Consider the following 25002-nt stretch of genomic DNA (forward strand, 5'->3'; position numbering starts at 1 on the left):
GTAGCCCGTTGCGGTACTTCTGGGTTCAACACATCCGTAACCCGAAAACACGAAATCCGCAGCGTTCGCAACCTGAGGTATGACTGTACTATAGTCTTCATTAGTGGCAGTAGTTACTTCCAAGTTTCTGAATGAGACGTTTATTTACCTTTACTGAAAATAACTAATACAGTGGTACCTCGGGTTACAGACGCTTCAGGTTACAGACTCCGCTAACCCAGAAATAGTACCTCGGGTTAAGAACTTTGCTTCAGGATGAGAACAGAAATCGCAAAGCAGCGGCACGGCGGCAGCGGGAGGCCCCATTAGCTAAAGTGATGCTTCAGATTAAGAACAGTTTCAGGTTAAGAACAGACCTCCAGAATGAATTAAGTTCTTAAACCTGTACCACTGAAAAAGAGCATATTCTACTTAAAAAATTAGGCAGAGTAAGATTTGGGGCTACATTTGCAAATGAACAGTGAATTTTATTTAGCATCTTTTGAATTTTCCCTCCCTTGGTTTTGTGGTCAAAGTTGGAGATGTCTTCCTTTGCTCTGCTGACTTCATCACTGTAACTGATAGCACAACCCTATGTATGTATATTCAGAAGCTAAGTCCAACTATGAGTCTTACTTTCAGGTAAAGTACGCATAGGATTGCAACCACAGACTCCCAGTTGTTATCAAGGATAGGTTTACATCTAGCTCAGATGTAATAGAAACAAGTGCACAGTAATAGACAGAAGTCCACAGGTGGACTGAATTATGTCTTTTTCTGGACTGGTCATTATATATATATATAGAAAAAGAAGAACATACCAATAATATGAATATCACCAATAATATAATTTGGGTAAAAATCACAGTTCAAAAATAAAGTAAGAATAACACTGAATGAGGAACCACCTATTTTGCCTTACAAATATTAGAATTATAGGTGTAGAAGAAGACAGATAGGAAGACCAAGCATTGCTTTGCTTATTTTACTTAATCTGGCTGCATTTACACATCACAATAAACCAAGCCACAGTGAACCTTTGATTTAAGTACTCCCACCTCCCGCCGCCCAGCAAAAATGTGAGTTCAGAAGATTTCACTTCTATTTTTGATTAGTTGCTGCTTATTGTTTAATCCAAACCCAATAAACACTGGTTAACCGTAACTATAGTTTGCTTAAAATAAATCAAACTATGGGTTATAAAGCTGGCTTATTTCAAACAAAAGTTAGGTAAGATTAACGGCAGATGCAACACTAGTTTGGTTTGAGATGCAATGCTAAACTGAAGCTAACAGAAAACAGACGCAAAAACTTCCAGTCTTGTCCTCATGATTGCAGCAGAGGAGACACACACATGCACAAGGTCATATAAGTTGGCTCCTGTCACAACAAGCCATCATATTATGGTTCACTGTGATGTCCAAATACAGCCTCGCTAAATTGAACAATGGAAGGAATTTGCCTAAATACCAGTACTAGAAAAAGGAGGTAAGCATTATAAGGAAGTAAATAAGGAGCAAGAAAAGCAACAAACTCACACATTGGTTGTAAACACTCCATAGATCAAATCTTGTTCAGGTAGATAAAATGTGCTTTGCAGTTCATTGTAGTAGAAAGGGATTTCACCAGAACGGGAGCAGTTCAGCCGAGCCTTCATAAATGTTGTCCATGTGTCCTCCAATAAAAATCTCCCCCCAATGTCGTTTTTGCAAACCCTTCCCACGCGAGAATAGACAGTTTTCCCACAGTCATGTTCTACAGCATTCTCACGGAAAAAGAAGTAAGTGAACAAACCAATGTCATAGGCAGCAATGAAGTTGGGCTCTGGAGAAAAATAAAGCCATAAAACGCAATGAGATTTACATAGAAAGGGTTGGATTTACACAGCCTGTGGGGATAAAAGTTCAGGAGTGATCAGAGAATGAGAAAGAGGAAAACAAACCTCTTTTTTTTTCTTTTTTACAACATCCAAGAAACAGGAGAACACAATAGGCTTGTTTTTATGGGCACATTCATCATTTGATGACTACATCATCAAGAGAAGACCATGAAACCATGTGAGGGGGCTGCAGGGTCCATAGACTAATTCCACCCCAAGCTGAAGCCACAGCCATGCCCTCTGGTACATATGTGGAGCTTTTTGTCATGTTGGCATGTACAGATAAGTGTTTCTGTACATGCCAATGGAAGAAAAAGCTCCACATGCATACCGGTGTACAAAATTAGAACTCCTCAGTGCAAGGAGATACCCTAATTGGAGATTAACATGCATAGTATTCTTTTGCACAGGAGCTGAATATGTTGGTTGTGTGATTGCTTTTCCACTTTGTGCAGCTGTGATGAGAGGCTAGCCCATAACGCCCCACAAATGTCCTTTCAACAGGTGGGGAAGTTTCATGTGAATGTGAGTACCCATACACTTCTGAAATGGTACACACATGGAATGCTTATTTTAAGATGATGCCTCCTACAACACACATGTACATTATCTAAACACAAAAAATATTACTTCAGAAATACTGTTTCTATCCAAGTAAATTTGGTAAACTGACTAATGAATCAATTAATCAACAAAAACTCTTATGATTAAATTAAGCTGTCTTGAATTGGATTGTCTAGTTATTATTCTTCAAGTCTAATTTTTTTACAAGTGGGGGGCTGTGTGTGTGTGTGTAGCAAGGGAGAATTCAGTCATGTGATTCCTCACTCACAGTCTGAAATGGCATATATTCCAGAAGCAGTTTTACCACCTCATCTGCCTTTTGTACAGATTGACTACTTTGAGCTACAGTGATGGTCAATACTATAAGTATTTTCAAAAACACAACAAAAGAGGGAGGAGTGGGAAGAGGAACATCAATTGCTATTTCCTAAAACAGTTAGGTGCCTCAAGGACTGAGGCTAATTGATACTGTGATTAAATGGTGGGGAGCAGCACACTGTCCTTTTTCCAGCGATCTTCCAGTTTCCTTTGCTGCAACTAATACATGTCACTGTCAGATACAAGATCCTGGGACCAGTAATGTTCCTGCAGTTCACATATTTTCCCCAAGTTTTCTACACACTAGAGCTGGGCTTATCCCAGGTGCCTCCCACACTTTTAGGCCTAGGAGCACATCTTAGAAACTGCTGTGGGCACCACAAAATACCCATCTACAGAAAAAAGGTAATGCTCAGAACCTCCCTCTCCAAACAGACAAAACACCGGCACACACCACAAAACTATGTGCTAGCGCTGAGGGGCAGCAAACTGTGGGCCCAACTCTTTCCTCTTAGTGGAAGAACAGAATTTGAGGCATAAATAGATAATCAGCATACAGCCGTGATTATTGTATAAAATGACAATTCAAGAGAAACCTTTTGGAAATTAATTCACACTGCTAATAGTAGACTTGGACCACCTCCTCCACTGCCTATTTCTCCCTCTTTCATCCCACCCTGGTGCTTGGGAGCATGCTGTGCATCCATGTGCTCTGAGTGTGAATGGAGGTACCTGCTTAAAGACTCAGCTGACAGACCACACAGGTAATGGCTGTATGGCAGCTAAACAGGTGGACAGACAAAGCCTACAGTGAAAGGGAAAACTGCAGGTAGGGTTATTTGCTTGTCAGCTGGAGCTGTACTGAATTATGATGAATGGAAATCCCCCTGAAGGTACGGAGAGATACGTTACTATGCAGGAGGCAGCATCCACCTGGGTTTAAGCAGTATTTCCAGCAGAGAAAGCTCCCTGAGATGTCAGCCTTGGAGGAAGGGACATCGCACAAGTATCCAAGTATGTATTGTTTTTTTACAGTCAACTAATTAATTGACCAGCCACTGAGCTCATCAAAACAAGAACAAAACAAACCTTTTAAGTCATTTTGCAAGATTCCTTGACCTAATGCAGGTGTGAAAGATATCTTCACCCATCCCTCACTGTGAAATGTATTGATGGCATTGTGGCAAAGTGCATTCTTAAAGGCACCAGCACTAGTTTACTGTCTCGCTGAATTTGGCCAACTGCAATAATCCACTGACATCTGGCTGTTGTCATTAAAGCCATTCCTTACACTTGAGAATGAACCATTTTCTGTAGGTAATATCTATATATCACCCCATAGATTAAAGTCTATGTGCAAACATCCCAAAGAACAAACGAGCAGCAAAGTAAGGTATGTATTGATGGCAGTGCATCCCCAAATCCCAAAATGGCTCTAGATTATGGTTTGTAGTACATGCTTTCATTACTGAATGTCCCCTGCAGCAGAAAGTAATACCGGGGCCCTGTGAGGATTCTGCTGGCTGAGTGAGAAAGCAAACTAAAGGGTACACTTTCTCTGAATCACTTCCTCCTCCCATGAGAATTTGTACTAATAATTAAGACTGGAATTTTGAAGTCATGAATTCCAAAAGAATCTTGATGAATTTAAAATGGGGCTATTCTGGAACATGCTAAGTTCTGCTTTCCAATGTCCAATAATGCTTTCTGAGTGACTCTATACTATACGTTAGCCTTTGAATAACAGGGAAGTTGTTGTTTTTGTGGCCTAAAAGTAAGAAATGTCCAACAACAGGGCAAAATAATTACAATATAAGGTAAGAAGAGGGGAACAGGACTATATCTACATAAAGTAATAAAGATTTTTATTCAAATCACATGTGGCCAAATCATTAACAAGAAACTTGTTTTATTTTTATGAGATCTGCATTATTATTATTATTATTATTATTATTATTATTTATACCCAGCCCATCTGGCTGGGTTTCCCCAGCCACTCTGGGCAGCTCCCAACAGAATAATAATAATAAAGCGATAAAACATCAAACATTTTTCCCTAAACAGGACTGCCTTCAGATGTTTTCTAAAACTCAGATAGTTGTTTATTTCCTTGACATCTGATGGGAGGGCGTTCCACAGGGCGGGCACCATTACCGAGAACGCCCTCTGCCTGGTTCCCTGTAGCTTCACTTCTCGCAGTGAGGGAACCGCCAGAAGGCCCTCGGAGCTGGACCTCAGTGTCTGGGCTGAATGATGGGGGTGGAGACGCTCCTTCAGGTATACTGGGCCATTTAGGGCTTTAAAGCTCAGCACCAACACTTTGAATTGTGCTCGGAAACGTACTGTTTAGCAGTGAGATTTATGCAAGAGTTATTGTCTGGGACTTGCTTTCAAGTGGATTCTGTTTGTTGCTAGCATGGTAGCCGGAAGGGATGATCTTGTCTTTCTCATCTGACACAGGTTTTTCCGTCTCTTCCTTACACCACTTCTGGCCATTGTGAAGGGCTGCATTTGGGCAAACCAACCAGGGCAAATCCAAACCAGGAACTCTGGTAAGAAATGGTGTTCAGCTTCTGGATCCCTGATGCAGCTGAAAGCCTCAGTTACAGTAATAGGTAAGAACACCTTTCACCAACTCCCATCTAGTGAGAAGGCTGCAATCTGATCAATCTGATAAGGCCTAGTGATCGCCATTTAACAGGATTGTTTTTTATTGCTTATTTTAATTATAGACATTCATATTTCAATGTCTAAGTCAAAACAAGATATAAATTAATAAAATCTTCCTCCTCCTCTTGGGGCTGCACTACAGTACTCTGCATGGCAGAGGTGGGGAGACTCCAGCCCGTGGGTCAGATTTGGCCTGCCAGGCCTCCCCATTTAGCCCATAAGGTCATTTCCCCCAAATCATGTCCACCTACCACATCCTCTTGCAGTACACATTATGCCATATGTGAAGTCTGGCTTAGGGTAGAAATGCATCTGCTTCTCCTGCAGAAAGCAGGAAACCCACACACAGAAATGCATCCACTTTCCATTTTAAGTCACAGTTGCTGAAGTGAGCTTTTGTCAAAGTTCTCAATAGCTAAGCATTCACATCCAAAATCCAGTATTCCCCAAAATAAACACAAACACACTACAAACTCATTCATCTGAAGGGGCTGTGGAAGAGCTGGAGGAAGAGGCTGGCTACTTAAAATATTTAGTCTGCCTTATCCCTGTATGAGTTGGTAGATAAATATATTGTGGACACCCCCTGAATGTGGATAGCTAAATATTTTAGGTAAATGAATTTTATCTTCATTATGAGATAAGAAAAAAAAAAGTCATTTCCCAAGACTGCCCAGCTGGTCTTAATGATCTCTATTTCCCAGAGTGCTCTTACCATTAAGCCACTTGGAGTTGTATTGTGCTGTTCTAAGAGGTGGGACATTCCCAAGGCTGCGGTAAATAGCAGGATCTCGTCCAGAGAAATCAATGACCGTTGCAGCATACAGTTCTCCCTGCGATGTGATCACTGCTGTTGAGTTGTGCCGGGGGTCATAGGGACAGCGGGCTACCCCATTTATTTTCTCAATGATTTTGCTAAGATTTCCCACCTGTATGTAGAAAGCAATGGAAGAGAAAAGGGTGATGAGAACAGTTTGACAGATAACACAGTTGGCCAAGCAATACTTTTGTGTTTTTGCAACCCCACAGATCCCTATAGGTTAAATTAGCAAACCTGGATAATGCTAAGTGCACCAAAGGCATGGTAAAAAAATAGCTTTTTCTGAGCTAGCATAGCTAAGCATACCATGCCTGTATTCTTTGCAACAGAGGTAAATGCTATCCCTGTGGAGCTGGGTGTATTGTTTTCAGAAAACTTAAATCCAACTGAATCTAGGCTTTAGGGAGACTGGGCAGCAAGGGACTTCCTTAGCACCAGAGTAATGCTGGCAGATATCTACTTTATAGCTGACTCTAGTTCCCAAGTGGAAGCTTGCACACTGATTTGCTGGCCGTGTCAAGTCATCAGAAGCATCTCATCACTATGTTATTGTTACCTTCATAATGCCCTTTCATGTACTCTGCATACTAGTCCTGCTCCTCTAAGTTATAGTGACTATTGTCCACCTGTTTCAAGGCCCTCTTCACATGAAGCTCATGCTTTCCTTAGGAAGGTTTTAGATATTTGAGGAAAGACGGGGGGGGGGGGCAAGGTAAGTCTCCCTGGTTCCCCAAAAGTGTGAGTTCTCTTGGGTTGCTGAGACTCACAAGAGGGCCTTTGCTGTTCTTAGGAAATGGCCAGATTTGTATGGCAGAAGGCAGTCCTTCAGATTTCCAGGTCCAGAATTATGAATGGCTTTAGAAGGTCATCACTGGCACTTTGAATTGGACCAGGAAACAAATTAGAAGTCAGTGCCATTGCTTCAGTGGGGGAGTTACATTCTCCCAGTATGTGGCTGTTGAATTCTAGACCAAATGTAGCTTACAGGCTTACTGTTCATAGGCAGTCTTACACACAGCACATTACAGGAACCCTGAGGCCTGCGAACATGCAGCCTCCAGGAATGAACATACCTGATGCACTAGCCTGAGCTACATCCAGGATAAAATCAAAACCCATAGCAACCCTTCAACTACAAAACTGCAGTCTTAGTAACTTAATTCCATGCATTACTGCATTTGACCAGCCTTCCATTTTGCTGTTTGCTGTGGTGACTAGCAGGCTCATAAACACAGTGCAGTGCTATGTGATCTTCATGCCATCTGCTTCCATCTTAAAATGTTAACTGGCCTTTCAGTGCAGAAGAGAGAAATGCACATGACTGGAGCAAATGGAAAAGAGCTGAAAATAGGCAACCACTTTCTTCCACCCTGAAGGCTATCACCTTTTGTGTATAAATTGATAGGTGCGAAAGTGGCACTGTCACCTCAGAACAAAGTCATTTGATTGCATCACCTTCAGTCCTACCATAAATGTATTGTGCCTGCAGACATTTAAAAAAGAGCTATGGTTTAGTAACCAACAACATGCTCTTCAACCAAAAAAAGTCAGTCAGAGAACTTGATAGTATTTCTGCACAAGATGCTTAAGCAATAGCTGCGAGTCAGAACCCAGAGTTCTAGGTTAAATAGTGTATTGTGTATAAATAGTGTATAAATCTTTTCATCACTGCAGAAACTTTACTGCTCAGTGATAACCTCAACCTACCATAATGTATAATGTCCCCAATATATCTTGTTATTTCTCCTCCTCTTCTCTCGTATGCCTACACATCTATCAGAATTCGATTAGAACAAGTGGAAGCTGCAACGAAATGCTGCAGCGGGGATGCTCCTGTTAACAGTCTGCCACACTCTCTTCCATCATACCTCATTCTATTCCTTTCACTTGGTTCTTCCTTCCCTCCACCTTCCCAGCCAAGAGTAAGTCACCTTTCAGACCTGACTGTGTATACTCATTTCTCACTTGGCTGTTTTGGGAGTCTTCCCCCCCCCCCCCCCCGCTTTAGTCCCACCCCACCCCACCACCCCAGAAGATTACTTAGGGATATTATCAAGAAGAATAAAATTCCTAAGCTAAAATGAAAGAGTAAGAGGAGCCAAAGGAGAATGTAACATGTTTTGGTGAGGAAGCAACAAACAACTGAAGAGGGGCCAGCAGCCTATTTCCTGTAAAAGCTACTTCTTCCTTTGTCCACTAGAGGCGCAGGTAAGCATAACCCAGTGATGCTACACAGGCAAGTAAAACTGAGGCCTTTACATTTCCCATCTCATTTACCTACTGTCAGGGGACTGCCATCGGAACAGGAGAGGGAGGCAGGGGGGCCGTTGGGATACAGAGAGCCTCCGAAACTCCTGAGGAGCAGTTCCTCTTCCAGCGGTGGGCAAAGCCACACCTCCAGTGGAGAAGAGAGGGAAGGGGCCAGCCAAGAGAGGAAAGGCTCTAGGATGCTGCTGAGAGTCCCAGCACCTCACCTCATCAGGCTGGCCAAGAGGGACACACGCCACTTCCGTCGCCCAGCTTGCGCAGAGAGGTGAAACGCAAGGGGGGGGGAGGCTTGGGGTGCCGAAGTTCTTATGTTGGGGGAGAAGCCGGAAGGGGCCACTCCTGGATTCTGCAAGTGACTAAGATGGACATGAACTTTGTAGATCTGCACTGTAAATAGTTTGCACAATAAAACCTGTAAAAGACAGGTCAGAGTCCTGCCTGGTTACTCACAAGCAACCACCATCAGCATCTGACAACCTACAGTCATTCTTTTTCATCCTGGTCTCTGATTCATCCTTAAAGAGAAGAGGCACAACTTACCTGTCTGCTAGAACACACTGGTGAAAAAGCATTGGTACCACAAGTGAAAACTTTCTTTCCATACACAATCAGAACACGAACATAGTTCTGACATTCCTCCTGAAACGAAAAGCAGAAAAACACATTTCCAAGAAAGAGTAACAGCCTGTGCTTAATATGAGTGGACATTCCCCAGGGCTTAGTCCAGACTCTGTTTCTGATGTCATGCTTTAGTCCTGGAAAATGTGACTTGGAAATAAAGACTAGTGTGTCTCTGAGCACATGTCAAGTCCATTTCACTGATATAACTAAGCTTCACAGAGGATAATTTCCAGAGAGACTGGCCTTGGCACCTATAATTGTTAAAATTAAAACACCAAGTCCCTATGTTCATAAATCTGCTTTTAATGTGATCAGGGAACATTATATTCAAGAATGATGCGCCTAGTGTCATGTATGTGACTTCCCTTAGTCAAGCCTTATGCTGGTAGTGACTACCAAAAAGCAGAAGATAGCCAAAACTTTAAGCATCTGCTTTAATGGAAAGCACAGCCCTTTCAAAAGTCTTATAATCCCAAAGGTACAAGGAGCACAAAGCAGGTGTGGAACTACAGTAACTACAGTTACTGACTATTTTTGGTGAGGATTTAAAAAGCTTACCTAACAAGGCTAAGATAATCAACCATTTGACGATGAAGTTGTACAATGAGTAGCGGGGTTGAGTTAAGACCATAATAAAATAAATGGAGCCCTGATGATCAGGCAAAAAGCTCATCCTGTTCTCACAGTAGCTAACCAGATGCCTATGTAAAGCCAACAAGTAGGACCATAGTACAATGACACTTTCCTCACCTGTCCTTCCCAGCACCTAGTTTTCAGAGGCACACTGCTTCCAATAGTGAAGGCAGAATATGGCCATGATGGTTTGCAGCCATCAATAGCCTTTCCTCCATGAATTTGTCAAATGTTCTTTTAAAGAATTAAAATTGGAAAGAGGTTGCAGTGAATGTAAACATAATACAAGAAGTCTTTGCTGAAGCGTTTGTTATAATTCAGCACTAAGTAATCTGGAAAATGAACCTTCATAAAACTAACAATCCATGTGTAATATATTCTATAAAACGTAATTAGATTATTGGCAAACTGGGGTGGGAGACAACATATGACTCAATCACCTGGAAAAAAAAATTCAGTATATTTTGTTCATAACGATCAATACCTTTGTCTGGTTGTCACTTTCACCATCTGGAAACTGGAACTTAATATATCAGCTAAATTCAAGAAACATGGACACAAACCTATGATGATGCTTGGTCCACCTCAGAATAGGATAACATTTGTTAAATTACAAGTAGGGCTGCTCCCATCGCCTACATAAAAGGCAAGAGAGAAGCACTGCTTCCCATCCAGCCCATAAACAGCAATAGAGCCATACAGTGACTTTGGTGTGGATATTACTCTCCCCAATACATAAGAGTTAGATAGCTTGAAAAAAAACTATGCCTTTTCCTCCTTCCCCTAGAGAAGTGATGGCCAAACTTGGCCCTCCAGCTGTTTTGGGACTACAACTACCATCATCCCTAGCTAGCAGGACCAGTGGTCAGGGAAGATGGACCACCTACCGTAAGAGGCTACAGTATTTTGGGTTACAGTTCTAATTTTTAAAAATCATTCTCTGATGTACTGCAGCTTGGACAAAACTATTATAAATTGGAAGAACCAGCCTCTTTCCTCTTGAGCAAAAACTTCATTTCTACATCCCATGTCACAAGCCTGCCTGGTGGCAAACATTTCCTGGGAGATGTTGTTTCTGCATATCAGGAATGCAAAAGCACTCCAAATCACCTTGGTGGGAAAGAAAGATCCCACTCTTTCATTTGTGATATGGAAACCAACTCATTGAAAGGCTATCCATAACAAATGGCATCATAGCGTTGCCTATGTACAAGGCACCATACGTGCTTGGTGTTTGGGGATGTATTTTATCAAGGATACTGAGAGACTCTATTGTGCAGATAGCGGGATCTGAACTACCAGAGCTGGCCGAGGGAGCATTCAGAATGAGCATGTCAAGACCGCAATGTTCCTTGGAGATGCTTCACATGCCTAACTTTTCAATTCCATTATGTCTTGATCAGATACACAGGGATCAGATTTGAAATACCTCTCAGCCTGGAAGCAAAACTTCAGCTGTGGTGATTCAGCTCATAATCTTCCAGAAATAGATAAACTGTGGGTTATTGTACATTGGCCTATCTGATGGAGCCTTAAGAAACAAAGGCTCTGAGCTGAATTCTGTGATCTCACCCTTCTGGCTCTCCCCCAGCTACATTGTAAGAGAGTAAACTTATCAACTCGGCCAAGAAAGGTTTAGCATGGACCCTTTCACTGATGTGTTTGTATACTACCTACAGAGAGCTTTTTATACAGAGGTAAGCAATAATAAAACCACAGTTCACCTCCACCTGTATTCTGAAATGTCACAATGTATAATTTTACCACCTCAGTCTACCAGCTTATTCTGCATTAACAGCACTGTTTGCTGTAGAAAATACATTTACCCATGCTGGGCAACACATATTACATTTGAATCATGTGGCCTGCCTCTATGCATGGCAGGAATCTAAGGCATAAGTGCAGAATGCGCTGGTGGTCAGATGCTTGCACATGAAATCCAGTTAAATTGGTATATGGCACCTGATTCAAAGGCAAATCTGCCTGCATATAAGTCAACAGCACAGGTAAAGTTTCATTTACACACCTACTATCACTTTTAAATCTGGTCTTGTCAAATATTTTCAGTCTTCGTAGGTTTCCTTCAGGCAAAAAGCTCAGAAGAAGCATTTTTGGCTGAATTACACATGCAGAAGCAGGATTTATGATGACTTTGCTTGGTCCACTTCACCAAAGGAAAGCACAACACATCCCAAAACTAAGCAGTAAGGAGAGGGATCTGTTCAAAGACTTATTTCGAGTCAAACCATAGCTTCAAGGTTTCTAGAGCCTAAAATCTGATTTTTGCACCTCAAGATTCTTACATTTAAATCAGGGGTCAACAAACTTTTTCAGCAGGGGGCCAGTCCACTGCCCCTCAGACCTTGTGGAGGGCTGGACTATATTTTGAAGGGTAAAAAAGAACAAATTCCTATGCCCCACAAATAACCCAGAGATGCATTTTAAATAAAAGGACACTTTCTACTCATGTAAAAACATTCTAATCATGTAAAAACACACTGATTCCCGGACCATCAGCGGGCCAGATTTAGAAAGCGATTGGGCCTGATCCGGCCCCCAGGCCTTAGTTTGCCTACCCATGATTTAAATGAACCCCCTAGAACTTAATGGGGTGCATTTAGTAAACTATTAAATAAATTCCAATATATACTTAATTAACATTTACAAAATGTCTCCTTCTTGTCCTACAGATGTGTATTTCAACTAATAACTGTGCTTGATATAAAAAGGAAACTTGGTTCACAGGAGCACAGGAAGCTATTTCAAACGAGACCATATCAAGCCCACAATCCATCTACCTCAACTCCCATCATCATTGGGCTAGGCTGGCTAGAGCTGATGGAATTTGAAGTTCAGCAACATCTAGAGAACCACAGATTTCGCGTCCTTGGTCAGTACGCTTCTTCCATTTATTAGCTTCACCATTATCACAAAACAAATGTTTTTTAAATCTCTCAATAGCTCATGGCAAAATATATCCTAGAGAAATGGCAACGAATTATGACCCCTTAACCTGAGGTTTTTGGCCGACAATCCAATGCAGGCAGCATTTGCGTTAGCTGTTCATATAGGACCAAAGACACAAAAAAACCCAGCAGGAAATGCATGACAGGAGAAAGAAAGGTCCCCTGCGACTGCATAAAAGCCAACTGGGAAAACAGGACCTGAAACATATAAAGGCAGTCCACCTCCTAACATGCCAGGAAATTATTTCCAATGGGCTTTCTGCAACAAGCATTTTGTTACCAGACAGCTAGAGTCCATGGTTTTCCAATAGCATCATAAGAAAGCAACCTTGTTACAGACTGTATTTGGAAGTCTGGTGACTGGGGCGGAAGGAAAAGAAAAAGGAAAAGAGAAAAAAAAAGAAAAGAAAAAAAAGAAAGCTCTGCTCTAGCTTGCCTTTTCAAAGAAATTTCATTCAGGACTGCAGGGAGACGATTGTAATGTGTTTGCTGCCGTCTGTCCTAATTTTCTTTGAACACCTTGCAGGCTGCAAAACACTGTTATTAACACGCTCTCAGATATTTATATTTATTTCTTTAGACAAACAATTTCATTAATCAGTTTTGCCCAGCATCCCAGCCAAGCTGTCTTCTCCTGGCGTGCAGAAGATACCAAACAGGATTTACTAATGATTTTCTGTCTCTTGTTTGTTTTTAATGTCTGCAAGATTCTTTATTGCCAAGACTTACAAACCATTTTTACGGAAGACAGAGAGGACTTGTACTGCAATCCACAGGGAAAGAATGAAGGAAATAAGCTCAACCATTTGGAAAAGGTACGGCATTGTCCTTTCTGTCTAGGGCATTTTTTTTGTCAAGCTATGTCCTGGGGAACCTTCCCAAGCCAAGAAAACAAATGAAATCTCCATGTGTAACTAAGACAAAGCAAACATACAGAGGCTTACACAGCTCACTTGCATAACCAGGGCTGGGACTAGCCCAATCAGTAGGAAAGGGACTCAACCAGGATAACACTAACATCAGCATTGGAAAGGCTATCTAAGCACATGGAAGGTGGCAGGTGCCAGTCTGGAAAAGGACTAGGACAGGTAGGGTTAGTGGAGCGTTGCACAAGAGAGCTTCAAGCAAAGGATGCAGTTCAAAAGGGCTATGCATGTGTTAGTTACATCCTGGCTGGACTACTGTAACACACCCCACATAGGGTTGCCTTTGAAAAGTGTTCAGAAGCTTCAGATGGCCCAAAATACTGCACTCAGACAGCTGACTGGGGCTCAAGACAGGAAGCATGTCACTCCCCTGTTAAAACAGTTTCACTGGCTATTGGTTTGCTTCTGGCCATACTTCAAAGTGCTGGTTATGACCTATAAAGCCCTGTATGGCTTGGGCCCAGGCTACCTGAAAGATAATAAAATTCCTATACAAAACTGCCCAGGTTAGCTAGGCAATTATGTGAACCCCCTTAACACATTTCTAATTAGGACCTAGTAACTGTGGGTAGCATAGTTGGAATAGGACCTACCGGTAAGTCACCATGCAACCTCTGAGCTAGAAGATATTGGTAGGACCAAGCAGGAGAAGATATTGGATGGATAATGCCTGTAGGCTGCCACTTAAGCATCTCAGACTGTGTTCCCATTACCAGGTAAAAATGCAGTTAACACAATCTTTTACTCAACTCAGATCCAAGCCGGATTGGGTGGGGGAAATGCATCAAAACATAGTATTTCATAAGATTTGGCTGGATAGATATGGATCGTGGCTGACATTGTGTGAGCAGTGCTCCCAAACCAGTGGTGGAAGTACAATGGATGCAGAGTGAACTGGAGCATGGACACAGCTTTAGATACAGAAATGTGCTCTTCTGCAGTTACAGTAAAAACAAAAAAGGCTCATGTTGCTGAGCTCCAGACATCTGATGCTGAACACTGTAAGAAATTCTGGCTTTAGCATCATCTATTCTGCAGTAAACCACACTCCTAGCCTGGCACCATTCTGTTCCATTACCTGCAACAAATTGCACCACCTCCAGAAGTAAACAATCTTAAATTCTCATGGAATAATTGTACTGTGGGTCATAACGAACTACCAGCATTTTATATATACGTATTTCACATATGTTATGGTAGCATCATATCAGACTTCTGACATCAGATGTTTTGTTGTGAACATTCCCAAGTGGTATTAAAATCAGGTAACTATGGCTGTATGCGGGGGGGGGGGGGGGTAGGTGGCGAACATACCTCAGTTTTTCCTTTACTCTGACATGATCTCCTGGTGTCTTCATCTGAACCCCATTCTGTCGCCTGGGGAACCAAAACAGAGAAAAGTTATATAACGGTACCATGCACTATTGTTTTGTTTTTTGGGGCCAGCCCTCATTTGAAGACACAGGGGAATATCTAAAAGTGAGCTACACTGGCCAATTTGCAGCAGCAGACATTCATTGTGGTAGATTCTCTTTTTTGCATCACTCTTACAGAGTGCAAAGAAGAAGCAATCAATAAAGGAGATAAACCCTCTAGGGGCCGAGGCATAAATCATACGAACATCGGAAAGAATGGTTTCTACATGTTCATATAAATGCAACAACACTTTATAATTCAGCCTTAACTAGCTCAAACTTTAGCTCAAACTTTTCCAAAGGACTTCATTTATATGAAAATCCCAAGAATGGAGGATGTTCTGAAATCTCAACACATTTCCATCAGTCATGCTGCATTTATCATAGCGTTGTGTGTGCTTTGTCTTTGACTTCAGTGGTTTTGGGTGCCCAGGGCCAAGCCTAGAGCTAAGAAATCCATGATCAAGGTCTTCCATGTTTGTATTTGAAGTTAATAACAGATGCAGGAGTTGAGGAGAGGAATTTAGTCCCTTCTCCCTGTATGACCTCCCTGATTAAAATCAACCGTCCCCAAAGCTCCTCTTTGTCTTGAGTGAAAAGCTTTCAAGTACCCACCTAGTACCTCTAGGTATCTTCCATGGGGCAAAAAAACCAAAACAAACAAACAAAAGCTGGTAGTGGGTTGATGTTATTGTTTTGTATAGTTTCAAACAGGAAAGTAGTTCACAGGGAAAGGATTAAACCCCACAGAGTTCCCCAGCCACTACTAATTTTTATTTAAAAATGCATGAGATCCTGGATTAAGGCTCCCTCCTACATCTCATTTGTTTTGTCCCTCAGACAAATATATACCTCCAGTTTAGTTCTGGGCTCACATTCAGTTATGACCAAAGTAGCTGTGGCTGAGTCCTAGCACTGGCCACTTATAAGTAAGTGGGGAGCTGCGGCTGGCTAACACTCTCCAACAATTTGAAGCAGTTCATAGAAGACAAACACATACTTTATCCAACACAGTGTACAGTACATGACATGGAGCAGCATGAAAAGTTCAGTGGGTGGCTGAGATCATTACAGAGAATCACAATATCAGTCACTACTCTTTAGGAGATCACTTACACCTTACTCTACTCTCCTTAACATTACAGTCTGAAGCTCTCATTAGGCTTTTCTCTCCTCCGTTACCTTTCCAGTTCCAATTTTACAGGGCGACTTATTTTCAATGTCATTATGACCCAAACTACTTCACTTATTGAATTTGTATCCTATTTCCCTCCCAGAGAGCCCAGGATGGTAAATAAGGGGATCATCCCATCTGGAACAAAAGCAAACAAATCTCCATAAGGTAGCTTAGTCTGAGAAAAAGTGCCAGAATGAATGACATCCAATGAAGTCCATGGCTAAACAGATATTTGAATCCAGCCATCATAAAACAGCAGAAATAGTCACCTCCTGCTCTTATTTACATATTTACCCTGAAAATAATAGAGAACTGCAGAGAAACCCAACATACAGGGTATAAGCTTGTTCTTACTATGATTGAGCATCAGTCTAGAATCAGGGGAGCTGTACCTAAGCCAAGAATTGGTTAAGTAACCACCTTTTCATTTGAACTAATAATACAATGCTGAACTGAAGAATAATCTCAAAGTGTGCTGGGGAGAATTGTCTGCTGCTTCACAGCACAAAAACATTCTGGAATTGAACCTAGCATTGCGCCATTTTAAACTAGGGAAAAATAAATGAATGTTTCTAATAAGCCTCCTTTGCGCATGTTTGTCTCCATTTATAATTTGCGGAGTTTATAGCTAATTGATGAATGATGTAAGAAGCAGGCAAGATGGGAATGGCCATAAGAGAGGCACAAGCTGCAGAAATGGGGAGTAGATAAGGTTGTCTGAAGGTGGGTGGGATGTGGGTGCAGGCATATGTGACTGCACAAGTGAGACAAAGATTAGGAACAGACTTTGCAGGGCAAATGCTCACATTGGGAGTGTTACACTACGGTAGTCATATTACTTAACTTCCATGTAAATCTTAATTTTTATGACAGTTTACTCTTTCCATTAAACAAGATACTATGAGCAAAAAGGGGAATATTAAATAGAGGTATTATTTTCTGTTTTGATGTTTTCTGTTTCTTTTCTTCTTTTATATTGAGCTTTGGGTGCAAATTATGCAAAATGAGATTTTATGTAAAGTTAAGCAAAATGAGAGTTTCTGCCAAGTTAACTCTGTTAATACTCTGTGTACAGTATGTCAAAATGACATTTCATAAATAAGGAGTTTGAGTAACCAAAATAATGAAGTCCCGTTGACTTACAGGACTTCGCTATTCTGTAAGAATTTACATTGAAAGCACAACATAATTACAGTGAACAAACAGGCATGCTTAAACAAATTTATTTTGAAAAGCCACCTAAACTGCCCTGCGAACCTAATAAGCCATTCTCCCCTGAAATATTATTATCTGCCATTAGCATAAACTGGGCCATTGGCCACATCTAATAACAGTTTAGGGTTTGGACCTGTGTTTTAGAAAACAAATTCTCATCCCCCCCCTTCTTTCTTTTTTAATGAAAGCAGAACATGGGCCCAGTCTCATGATGTTACACTATAGCTTAGTGTTTTGTTTGAGCACACCCAATCATTTCATTCTGGAAATAAAATTTCCCTAAACTTAAAAACAGGACAAAAATCCATCTCATGTCATACTGAGGAGAACAAATGTTCCACCTCACCATATTCCACCCCCATACATACAACTAAAGCAGAAAGAAGATTAAATACTAAAGTTTTTCACATAGTCATATCTGTTGCCAGAAAGATGCAATGTTTTCTAACCTCACATCAATTTTTGACAAGCTAAAAGGAAAAACAAAACCCACTCTAACAACCTCCAGACATGAGATGGCTTCTCTTCCCATTTCAGAAACACCCAGATACATTCTCCATTACTAGCCGAGTTTAGCTTGACAACACTTGACAGGACAAAATGAAACAAGATTTTATGTTATTGTTTTTACTTTCAGCAACCAATACAACTCAGAAGGTAAATACTCTGGCCTCTCTGGGAACTGTACTGATGGAAGTTAGTATATAAGTATACACACAAACACCTCAGTTTATATCAAAGAATGGCATTCCCATGGCTGTGTGAGAGCAACACTGTCCTTAAATTTGTCTAACCTTAGCAAGTAGCACAGCGAGATCTGTTGATAATAGAAACCATTGACAACAGAGAAAATTATGGGAACATGTTGCTGGTGACTGCTCCATTAGTCAATTCAACTTTAATTATAGTCAAGGGGGCAATTAAGCAGAAAGGAAGGGCAAGCTATGTTTTACTAGGCCTCTGAATATGCCTGGGGTATGTTGAGAGGGAAACGGACAAAGACTAAGAAACCCTGGTACTCCAGAGGAAAATTAATGCTGCTGGCAAAACGGCCTGATGAATCTTGCCCCTAATAATGATCTAACACACACTGACACAATTCCTCAGATCTCTTTCTCCACAATGTACTAGTATGGCACTCAAACTTCCTCCCTTTCCTTCAAAAGTCACCTCCTATCTACATTTCCTTCATGAAAAACATTAATCTCCCTTCATTAACTGTTCTCCTTTGGCTACCATCTTTCCTCTCCCAGTTTTAGTATCTTTCTTTATGTTCCTCCAAGAAGACAGCTTGACACTGCTGTACTTCTTTATGGCCTTCTGCAGATCTAGTGAACCTTTACATCACAATTGTGTAATAAAGCTTTTGACAACCTCATTTCCCAACCCTTTCGATGCACTGAAAGTTCCCGTTAGGTCCCCTTAAGAATCTTAGCTTGAAAGATACGCTTCAACCAGCCTTTTATGTCAGCAGAAATCATTTTATAAAATGTGACGACACTATTAGCACCACTATCACTTAATGTTTGCTTATTTAATGCCAACTGCATGGTAAATTGAAGACCTCATGAACAGGAACTATGACATTCCTTTTATGTACAGAGTCTCAAGTACAACAGATAAGACCAAAGAGACAGAGTGATCTTAATAAAGGAGTACTGATGTTCCAGGAGAAGGCTGATGAAATACATCCAAGAACATAGAAAAATTAAATGGCAAAGTTACATACAGAGTACTTTAAATGCTGGAATGCAAGAAAATGCAAAATCGAGCACCCTTGCCACTACAACACCAGTACTCTTGTGGTGGTACCTGTGTAAAGGGAGTGTTCTGGGGGGGTGGATCACCATACAGTGACAGATCCCCTCCCATCAGTCCTGATATTTCCCCCCCAGAAAAGAAAACATCAGCCCTAAAAAGGAGGTGAAAATGGAGTGGGGAAATTCCACCCTACTTGCCACTCCACTGGTGCCCAGGTATTTGTTGGATCTTCCACATGGGATAAACCCTCTTCCCTTTCTCCCCCACCCCACCCATTTTCAATTGCTCTGCTAGCTCAGTACTGCAGCATGAAGCAATGAAAGGAATAACACAATATATGTGACAATTGAATGCAAATATTTATTTGAAATATTTATCGCTAGCCTATTAGCCAAAGTTCTCAAGGCAGCTGGCAATATATTTAAAACAAAACAAAACAAAACAGACAATTGTTATGCAAACATGCACAGGATTATGGAGAAAGCTAGAGAGTTCCAGAAAAAACATCTACTTCTGCTTCATTGACTATGCAAAAGTCTTTGACTTTGTCGACCACAGCAAACTACGGCAAATTCTTAAAGAAATGGGAGTGCCTGATCACCTCATCTGTCTCCTGAGAAATCTCTGTGGGACAAGAAGGTACAGTTAGAACTGGATATGGAACAACTGGATATGGAACAACTGAAAATTGGGAAAGGAGTACGTCAAGGCTGTATATTGTCTCCCTGCTTATTTAACTTATATGCAGAATTCATCATGCGAAAGGCTGGGCTGGATGAATCCCAAGCCGAAATTAAGATTGATCGCTGAAGAATTGATGCTTTTGAATTATGGTGCTGGAGGAGACTCTTGAGAGTCCCATGGACTGCAAGAAGATCAAACCTATCCATTCTTAAGGAAATCAGCCCTGAGTGCTCACCGGAAGGACAGATCTTGAAGCTGAGGCTCCAATACTTTGGCCACCTCATGAGAAGAGAAGACTCCCTGGAAAAGATCCTGATGTTGGGAAAGATGGAGGGCACAAGGAGAAGGGGACGATAGAGGACGAGATGGTTGGACAGTGTTCTCGAAGCTACCAGCATGAGTTTGACCAAACTGCGGGAGGCAGCGAAGACAGGAGTGTCTGGTGTGCTCTGGTCCATGGGGTCATGAAGAGTCGGAGACAACAAAATGACTAAAGAACAACAACAACAAACAACAACAACAACAACAACAACAACAACAACTCTTCACTTGTGACAGCAGGCACTGGAGGGCTGTGTGGGCCTCAGCCATAGCCCTCACTATCAGTGGGAAGGCAGGCAAGCAAACCAGACAAGCCAACCCTTCCTTCTTCTTAACTTCAACACTGCTACCAAACGAATATATTTCATTTTCCTCACACTACACTCACTAAACAGCCCCTATAACTTCTTGTACATTAGCTGGCCCAACATACTCCCTATACTGGCTAAAGCACTTAGGCATGGAGTAAATAACAAGGCCTCAGACCAACTTTTTCCAAGACAAATCACGCTTTTACATAAAGTTTTAGTAAGGCAATAAGATAAACAGTCTGAGAAAACGATTTTACAAGATCAATCCATTGTACAGTTTGAGTAAACAAGCAGATAAATGCTTCCACCTACACCAGTTCGACACAATTTTTCTAACTGAGTCAATACTTATCAATTTGCATCCCTCACTTCAGCTTCTGAGCCCTTCATGGTCCCTTCTTCTAGTTCCTTCTGTTTGCATCTCTTCAAGTATCTGACTCTCAACTATCTGACTTGCCAAATTTTCTAGCTTAATTTATATCGAATACATTTTCATTCCCCCCCTTTACTCTTCCAGCCAATCAGGAAAGTATACTGCAAGCTATACTTTCATTTCCCCCCCTCTACTGCCAGTTTCCTAGGCAGGAGGACCTTTAAGCGGTGGCGGGGGGGGGCATTTTTTACCCAACAACTGCAATGCCCCATGGGGAGGCTGCATTTGCTCAAGGGAAACCTTCTGGAGTGTGGGGGCAAACCAGTAGTGGATGGGGCCTGAGGCAAAAGTGGGTATAGTAGTGAATGTGATTCTTATCTTTGTACAGTAGGCCACACATAAATCCAAGATTTCTAAACACACACAAACCTTTCCATCCTCCATCCAGGCAAAGAATAGATCACTATCACAGTTCAAGGACACTTTCCAGTCAGACAGCAGCACTCAATAATGGTCTGGAGTGGGACCAGTGCAGGTGCAACTTGGAGAGTGGGGCCTGGCCAGGCCCAGACAGAGCTGTCTGAAGGTCCACATTTGGCCCTGGTTCTGTGCCTCCCAACACCCACCTTTAAGAAAAATACAACCATTTTAAAGCCCAAGTTTTACAACTAAAAACCACACTCAAAGTGACTGGAAATCAACAGAGGCAAAGGTGGTAGAAGCCATCCTCAGATATTACAATGTGTATACTTTAGCTACAATTTATTAAATTAGTATTTTTATGGGGAAATAGGCTTCAAAATCTTGATTTTATGTAGTAATTCATGAATCATATGGTCACTGTCAGTCACCAAGCTTTGGATCAACTTCAGACTTATCCATCACTGATGGATAAATGATGTGGCTGCCTCAGCCTTTGTCAGAAGATTTTTTATAGCCTCTTTTTGTCATAATGTCAATAGTATTTTTGGTCACTTCGCCTTATCTGGTGTTTTAAACAAGTTGTCATTAAATATAGCCTTTACATAGCTATAAGAGTAGAGACAGAGTCCTTGATTCAAATGTCATGGACACCAACTAGCCTACTGAAAAAATGAAGCTTACTGGTACTAGACTAAATTCTTGAAGGCTACAGCTGATATTAATGGATAAGACACAGGGCTGAAGATTCCTGAGGAAGAACTAGCCTGATCCCTTGGCATACCTGATTCTAGTCTTGCCTGGGGGAAAGGACCTAAACTCAATACAGTGGTACCTCAGGTTAAGAACTTAATTCATTCCGGAGATCCGTTCTTAACCTGAAACTGTTCTTAACCTGAAGCACCACTTTAGCTAATGGGGCCTCCCGCTGCCGCTGCGCCACTGCTGCACGATTTCTGTTCTCATCCTGAAGCAAAGTTCTTAACCTGAGGTAATATTTCTGGGTTAGCGGAGTCTGTAACCTGAAGCGTCTGTAACCCGAGGTACCACTGTAAAGCTGAAGTTCCTGAACTTTTGACTATCTTGTCCTTAACTGGGGCTCCCATTTGGGCCTGTTCCCCACAAGACTCATGGATCGTAGGGCCTCCAAGGTGCCCCTCCTGCAAACAGGCTCACAATAGATGCTTTTTGTTTATTTGTTTGGTTCTTCACATACACAGCCCAACCCCCCCCCCCTCTCTCTCTCTCTATATATATGCGCACATGCATATACCATTCATAGCTGGAAGAAGAAGAGGAGAGGACAGAGGGTGAAGAAAGAACTGTGAGTGGAGGGGGGCACCTTTCCCATCCTCCAGACCCTCTGGGAAACTCAAAAAATCTGCTGCATCTGGAACTGGATGTAGAGAGTGCAGCTGCATGGGACACAGTTATGGGTTGCCTAAGGAAGTACCATCCACCTTGGGTCTGCCCCTAAAAAGCAAGCCTAGAGTGAAAGACCATTGTTTCCAATAACTCTTCTCGTGAGACTTTTGTGGGTGGGCTGAGAATTTGTTTGGACTCTGGGTGAGACTCTGGAGGCTAAAGAGAACCCAAAAGCTCTTTAGCTAAATGACAGATTGTGAATACTTGGTACAGATAAGAAATTGACATGAATTAAAGGGAAACTCTTAAGGGAAGTTTCTGGTAAATAATGGAAACGGAGAAAATGGCAGAAGGGAACATCAATAAAATGAAGGGGAAGTCAAGGAACGGCTTAGATGGTAATATGCTCCAAAGCAAGATAACATGTGTGACTAGTGGGGTGCCACAGGGTTCTGTCTTGGGCCCGGTCTTATTCAAGATCTTTATCAACGACTTGGATGATGGACTCAAGGGCATCCTGATCAAATTTGCAGATGACACCAAATTGGGAGGGGTGGCTAACACCCCAGAGGACAGGATCACACTTCAAAACGACCTTGACAGATTAGAGAACTGGGCCAAAACAAACAAGATGAATTTTAACAGGGAGAAATGTAAAGTATTGCACTTGGGCAAAAAAAATGAGAGGCACAAATACAAGATGGGGGACACCTGGCTTGAGAGCAGTACATGTGAAAAGGATCTAGGTGTCTTGGTTGACCACAAACTTGACATGAGCCAACAGTGTGACGCGGCAGCTAAAAAAGCCAATGCAATTCTGGGCTGCATCAATAGGAGTATAGCATCTAGATCAAGGGAAGTAATAGTGCCACTGTATTCTGCTCTGGTCAGACCTCACCTGGAGTACTGTGTCCAGTTCTGGGCACCACAGTTCAAGAAGGACATTGACAAACTGGAACGTGTCCAGAAGAGGGCAACAAAATGGTCAAAGGCCTGGAAACGATGCCTTATGAGGAACGGCTAAGAGAGCTGGGCATGTTTAGCCTGGAGAAGAGGAGGTTAAGGGGTGATATGATAGCCATGTTCAAATATATAAAAGGATGTCACATAGAGGAGGGAGAAAGGTTGTTTTCTGCTGCTCCAGAGAAGCGGACACGGAGCAATGGATCCAAACTACAAGAAAGAAGATTCCACCTAAACATTAGGAAGAACTTCCTGACAGTAAGAGCTGTTCGACAATGGAATTTGCTGCCAAGGAGTGTGGTGGAGTCTCCTTCTTTGGAGGTCTTTAAGCAGAGGCTTGACAACCATATGTCAGGAGTGCTCTGATGGTGTTTCCTGCTTGGCAGGGGGTTGGACTCGATGGACCTTGTGGTCTCTTCCAACTCTATGATTCTATGATTCTATTCTATGATTCTATGATTCTATGTCCCATTTGGTAGTATTCTTCATCTATGAATACTTATAGAATTACAAGGAGAAAAGGGACTTTCTGGGATCAGGTTTACACTCAGATGGACCTACCTAGTAGCAAATAAGCAGAGCACAAACCACTTGCATCAGACTATCTGCATTCATCTGTATCGCTGCCACCGATACAAACCTTTCACTACATCTGCTTCTACCGAGTTCAACAGCAGTTCACAATTAATTCAGTTCTGTGTTTGTGCCAGCCAGAATAAGCATCTAGACTCCTCCTGTTGGGCTTCATTTTGCTAGATGAATTGATTTTGACCAATATTAAGAAGAAAAGGTGGGGGGGGGGGGAGAGGGAAGAAGCTGTAAGAAAACAAGATGTGTTTCTGACTTAATCTGGAAAATGAAGACCTAGCTTCAATTCCTGAATTCTTTAATTACAAAGCCACCCATCTGCTATAATTCTTGCTTACATTAAATATGTGTTTCCACACAAGCTGCTCCTCATCTGCAGCCAGGTTCAGAACTAGACTGTTCTCTTCAGTTTCCCATTAAGAAATTGGATGGATAGATGTTTCCATATGTTTCCTGTAAGATGCTGAGCCAAATACAGTGGCGGGAGTTATAAAATATATTCTATGCGTTTAGGAACAGTCCTATGGGTGACTGCTTAAGTCATGACCTCCACTTTTCCTTCAATCTACAGCAAATGCACACACGCAAAATAACCTCATCCCAAAAGCTTACCAGGGTACATTACTTAGACCAGGGGTTGTCAACCCGGTCCCAACCACCCACTAGTGGGCATTTCAGGACTCTAGGTGGACGGTAGGGGGCTCTGCGGCACAAGCTGAATCCTCCTTCCATCGAGCACTGGTGGGCGGTAAGGAAATTTTACCA

General features: G+C 41.9%; 1 protein-coding gene across 10 annotated transcripts in view; it reads right to left on the bottom strand.

Moving 5' to 3' along the window:
- The window catches only part of SEMA5B (semaphorin 5B), a 355160-nt gene that overhangs the window by 80820 nt on the left and 249338 nt on the right, over positions 1-25002 (bottom strand). For all 10 annotated transcript variants that reach the window (XM_081006115.1, XM_081006112.1, XM_081006113.1 and 7 more), the window contains 4 exons: positions 14959-15021; positions 9039-9137; positions 6126-6339; positions 1518-1803 (listed from right to left, as the gene is read on the bottom strand). In XM_081006115.1, the coding sequence (XP_080862241.1) occupies positions 1518-1803; positions 6126-6339; positions 9039-9137; positions 14959-15021 (662 nt within the window). The remainder of the gene's footprint in view (positions 1-1517; positions 1804-6125; positions 6340-9038; positions 9138-14958; positions 15022-25002) is intronic.

Source organism: Podarcis pityusensis, assembly GCF_964106645.2.
Source record: "Podarcis pityusensis genome assembly, chromosome: 1".
NCBI lineage: Eukaryota > Metazoa > Chordata > Lepidosauria > Squamata > Lacertidae > Podarcis > Podarcis pityusensis.